The 5,465-nt window shown below is 37.6% G+C and overlaps 1 protein-coding gene across 1 annotated transcript in view; it reads left to right on the top strand.

Annotated features, from left to right (window-relative positions):
* Positions 1-3,511, top strand: part of LOC107685372 (dihydroxyacetone phosphate acyltransferase-like) — a 12,550-nt gene extending 9,039 nt beyond the window's left edge. Inside the window, exons 10-16 of the mRNA XM_016481940.1 lie at positions 657-791; positions 1,349-1,452; positions 1,522-1,662; positions 2,443-2,542; positions 2,675-2,768; positions 2,871-2,932; positions 3,046-3,511. Coding sequence (XP_016337426.1) covers positions 657-791; positions 1,349-1,452; positions 1,522-1,662; positions 2,443-2,542; positions 2,675-2,768; positions 2,871-2,932; positions 3,046-3,089 — 680 coding nt within the window. The 3' untranslated portion in view covers positions 3,090-3,511. The remainder of the gene's footprint in view (positions 1-656; positions 792-1,348; positions 1,453-1,521; positions 1,663-2,442; positions 2,543-2,674; positions 2,769-2,870; positions 2,933-3,045) is intronic.
* The last annotated feature ends 1,954 nt before the right edge of the window (positions 3,512-5,465 follow it).

Here is a 5,465-nt window from a genome sequence, read left to right as displayed (position 1 = left end):
GCTCAAAAAACTTTTTTTTTTTTTTTTTTTTTACAGAAGAATTGATTTTATAACCATAAACCCTCTGGAATGTCCCATAGACTTCCATTGTATTGTAAGTGCATTACTGTAAACACAATTTCAGCTCGTTTTTTACATTTTCTGCCATAAAATCAACAGCAGATGCTGTCCATAGAGAAAGCACTAACATATTATAATTTGAGCTGTGTACTTCACTGCAGTTAGAATATTCATGAGCTCTTTCCAAGGGCCTCTCACTAGTTTAGTTTTCTGTGTATTGTGAACATCTTGTAAAGGTTCTTTAACTCTGGGATTAAAGCCAAACATGTGAATGGGATCAGCAGCATCCGAAAACAACAAAACCCTCATTCAGAGCTGTTCCTACAGCAATCACACAGACTGACCGACCATTCAATATGGGGCAAACGGGACAGAAGTTCTTAGGTTTGTGTGTTGAATCTTAAGGATACAGAAGACTGTTGTTTAAGATCCTGTTAATCCCAATAAAAACTTCCTAATAGCAACCACTCATCGCAAAACACCACTCACATCTTCATCGGAAAATCAAAAAAATCTACTTTTACACTGTTTATCATTTAAAAGTATATTTGTAGATATGAAAACATACCATTCTCTCCTCTTTTTTTAATGTGTAGAGAATGTTTCGGATTCTGAGGTGATGTCATCGAGCGTGAGCCTGCATCACTCAGTAGTGCGCTGTGAGAGGGGGCGTGTCTATTTAGTGGAGGAGGAGGGGCCAGGGCCTGTCACTGTAGAAATCGAATATTCAAGCTGTTTATTCATTTTTCCACCCATGAACGAAAAACGAACATTTAAGCTGAATTTTCATTTTTTCCTTTTTTGGAAAAAAAATAAAAAGGAGCCGTTTTCTAATTTTTCTACTTTCAATATTAAATCAAAAAACGAATGATCGAATGATACACGGATTCAAACTATATTCTAAATGCTTTTTTCTTCTTTGGGGATATTTTGAGGAATTTCCAAAAAGTGCATGGAAAGTCTTTTGATTTCAAAGCACCATAGTGTTGCGTATGACTATTTTCAGTGAATAAATTACTTAAATGTCTGTTTGTTCCTCACACAGAGCTATTATATGACTCAAGAGCAGTTAGGATAAAGCACAAAAATATTTACTATTTCTACTGTTCTCTTGGCACTTTTTTGTCATTTAAAAAAAAAATCTCTACAGCCTCAGTCCCCATTCACTTAAAATGTGAAAAGAGCAGTGAGCTTAAGTTTTGTGTTCCACTGAAGAAAGAAGTCAAACAGATTTAAAATGACATGAGGGAGAATGAATGAATTATTATTGTCAAACATCTGAACTAAGGTTACTCTGTTGTTTTCTTTCTAGACGACGTCTTTCATCATTTCAAGTTCCTGCTGGAGCTCTTTTCCAATGAGTTTGTTCTTATTCCTGGTCAAGCAGTTCAGGTGAGTCACACTGTTTAAATAACGCTGTTAAACTCATGACATCCATCTAAACATCCGTTTCTCTCTCAGGACTTTGAGGAGGGCTGTTCTTTGCTACAGCAGTCTGGTGTAATCGACCGCTCTGATGAAGAGATCTATGTGAGGGACAATGGCCAGGAAACCATCATCTTCCTCAGAGCGATTCTGCAGCCTTTCATTGAGAGCTACCAGGTGATTGTAGTCATTTACACAGTTGTCCAGGCAGTTCTCCATCTCCATTGGCGAGTAACAATACCTTTAAATACCATAATTAAAGGAATAGTTCACCCCCCAAAAAATTTAAATTAGCTGAAAATGTACTCACCCTCAGGCCATCCAAGATGTAGATTCTTCACTGAAACAGATTTGCAGAAATGTAGCATTACATAACTTGCTCAATGGATCCTCTGCAATGAATGGGTGCCGTCAGAATGAGAGTCCAAACAGCTGATAAAAACATCACAATAATTCACACCACTCCAGTCCATCCGTTAACGCAAGCGAAAAGGCGTTTTTGACTTTAAACCTTCGCTTCTGGCTAAAATAAGAGTTCATAACTCATAATAACGCTTCCTCCTGTGATAAAAGTCCATTCCCTTTTGGACTGTTTTGGATTGTTTTCACTTGTAAACTGGGCTTGATCTGTGCATATTTCTCTCCTGATTCAGACAAGACGACTTTTTCACTGGAGAAAGCGATATTATGGATAGAGGACTCATACTTTATTCACAAGATGTTAACTGATGGACTGGAGTGGTGTGGATTACTTGTGGATTATTGTGATGTTTTTATCAGCTGTTTGGACTCTCATTCTGACGGCACCCATTCACTGCAGAGGATCCACTGCTGAGCAAGTGATGGAATGCTAAATTACTCCAAATCTGATGATGGAGCAAACTCATCTACATCTTGGATCTTGGACTGGGATGAGTAAATTTTTCCTTTTAATATAAATGATGATGATGTGTTTAGGTGCTGTTCAGGTACCTGTGTGAAGAGAGTTCGCAGACATTCAGAGAGAAGATGTTTTCAAACAGCATCCGCAGTTTCATCGTGAAGCTCTTTATTTCAGGTGTGGGTCATTTCCTGTTGAAGATTTCTGGCAATATCTGTGAAATGATCTTGTGAATTATGTAATAGATTAATGCGATCAGATAATGTTATAATGAAAACCGATTATCTTCAACCTGTCTTTTTCTTTCAGGTGAAGTTGAGTCGTATGAGTGTTTATCGTCTGACCTCCAGAAGAACGTTCTCTCAGCTTTGCTCAGGATGGCTGCTGTGACCAAAACTAAAGTGTAAACTATTTCAACACACATCTAAGAAATTAACTTTGAAACTGGAAATGATTTATGAACACAGAAATTAGTTTAATAATAAGACCTCTCTCTGTTTTTCAGTGATGACCAGAATGAGTTTAGAGTGAATAAATCTGCAGTGAAGAGAATATGGGACATGCTGAGTAAGATTATGGATTGATTTTTGTTCTGATCTACAGCCTTCTATTGCGAATTAAAGGGTGTTTCTGCTCTATTGTATAGTGTAATGAGTTGTACTTCCTCTTCTTCATTACAGGCAATGGATGGACCCCTCAGATCAGTGTAGACGCCAGACTGTGATGAGAAGAATCGGACGACAGCGACTCTTGATTCTTTTATCGTAGAATTGCAAATATGTAGAAGTGCTGTATGTGTACAAACCTGCAGTAGCTGCTCTAGATGTAGAGCATCATTATTGCAGTATAGATGATTTAATTTTATAGATCATGTGAAAATCATACAGATTGATAATGGTATTCAACAGCGAAATGTACATTTGAAGATACACTTATCTTTTAAGTATTCTTTTAACATGCAATTTAACACATTTTGATAATCCATTGCATTTATTTTTTTAATGGCACAATTTTAAAACATTTGTATAAAATATCATTGTTAATCAAATCTTGATTACTGTTGTACTGTATATTCCTTTGTTGATGTTTTTTCCCAAGCAGCACAAAGAAGAATGAAATAAAGTCCCATTTAAAAGTGAACAGAAAGGCAGCCACAAATCATGTAGTTAGCAAAACAGATAAAATAGTTTAATAAAAAAAATCTGTCATCACTTATTCCACAGAAATAATCACGTCCCAATGCGCTAATCATACGGTTCTCAAATTCAGCTCAATGATTCAGTGATCTGGTCACAGTGGTTAACGGCTCACTAGCAGGGAAGATTATTATGTCTGTTTTGTAAGTTTTAGTAAGTGCACTATATATTAAATATACTTTTGCGTTAAGTAGGGCCGGCTTTTACTTTATAAAAAAAAACTAATTCTGTATGATTTATAAGCTTTTGTACCCATGGGGACCTCAATTTAGGTCCCCACCGTGACACGAGTCCCCATGAGTGTGCATTCAGGTTCAAGTCCCCACCAGGATATATAAACCTGTACACACGCTCACACGTTAGGTTTCTGTGAATTGTGGGGACTTTCCATAGACTTCTATTACTTTTATACTGACCAAACGATATTTTCTATCCCCTAACCCTACCCCTTACAGAAAACCCGTTTGCATTGTTACACGCAGGCCAGTCCCCACAATGTCAAAAATGTCAGGTTTTACTATCCTTGTGGGGACATTTGGTCCCCACAATGTAGCATAAACAAGAACACACACACACACACAAAAGTGCCTAAAAGATGCTTCACTACCATGGTATTTAGAAAATAGCAACAGAGCATTAGTGCTGGTTCTCAAGTTCAGCTCAGTCAGTGAACTCAACTCCAGGTGATCAATGTAGACATACAAAGCCCTTATGGCGTCAGAAGCTGCTTTTATGGTGCTTTTGTGTTTATGAAAAGTTCAGATAGTAAACCGACAGAATAAATGCAGAATCGCAATTGTGAGACAAAGCTTAAAAACAAATGAGTCACATTTAATAGCAACTGTGAATACCGTGAGATAAGTGCAGTGAGAAATAGTCTCAATTGTGAGAAATATGACAATGTAGCATTGCGTTTCTTTGAGGCAGATCTACCAATATCTGTCATACTATTTAAAGGGGTCATATAATGCTACATGCACTTTTACAAGTTGTTTGAACTGAAATGTGTGTTGGCAGACTTTTCATTAAGACCCTAAAGAATCATATCAACTTGTGGAAAATGGGCATCCTATGACCCCTTTAAATAGAGTAAATAGTCTAAAAATGACCAAAATAACCAACAAAATTCACATTTTGAAGGATGATCGTGATCAGGGGTGGCGCCAGAGAATTTTGAACGCAGGTGCTGAGGGGGTGCTAGAATGGAAACGAAAGTAGTTAACATTCAACCCGTTCTTTTTCATCAGTAGTATTATTTGTGATTTGAATTTTGTGAACTGGGAGTTCCACTTTTGCTATGTTATAAGCCGGACTTCGGACGCTTTCACTTTCGATTTCGCGATCTTGTCACGTTTTACAATAAAAGATAGCCTAACAGTCGGTTATGCTTACACCTTTCACTTTTTAAGACTAAAACAAAAGATGGATTCATTGTTGGTCCGAGCTGATAAGCAGCTCAAATGAGAAGCGCTGTTTTGTTACACTTTTGTTTCGTTTGCCGTTAGAAGTTTCTCATATGCAACAGAAATAGCAGCGCTTATGAGTTGAACAACGCGGTGGTCGCGCCAGTGCGACCGCTTACAAAATTTAGTCACACAGGCAGAAAAAATGGTTGCAGTCTGGAGTCATGGCACACACCACATGCTACCAACTAATAAATTACAGAACGTTTAGCAAACACTGAGGAATCAAATAAAAATAAATAAATAAAAGAGAGCCTACATAGCATAACATGAGGAAAACAGCAAAGATAAGCTTTCCAAAATGAAAACAAAAAGAAAAGTAAAACTAAACTTGCTGCCGGTGACAGTGCTTTGGTATAAACCAGGCTCTACACTCTAAGCCAGGGGTGCCCAAACTCGGTCCTGGAGGGCCGGTGTCCTGCAGAGTTTAGCTCCAACTTG

This window comes from Sinocyclocheilus anshuiensis, unplaced genomic scaffold, assembly GCF_001515605.1.
Source record: "Sinocyclocheilus anshuiensis isolate Anshui unplaced genomic scaffold, SAMN03320099.WGS_v1.1 scaffold769, whole genome shotgun sequence".
Classification (NCBI taxonomy): domain Eukaryota; kingdom Metazoa; phylum Chordata; class Actinopteri; order Cypriniformes; family Cyprinidae; genus Sinocyclocheilus; species Sinocyclocheilus anshuiensis.
Note: the sequence above shows the minus strand (reverse complement) of the source record. Positions and strands in the feature narration are given on the sequence as shown.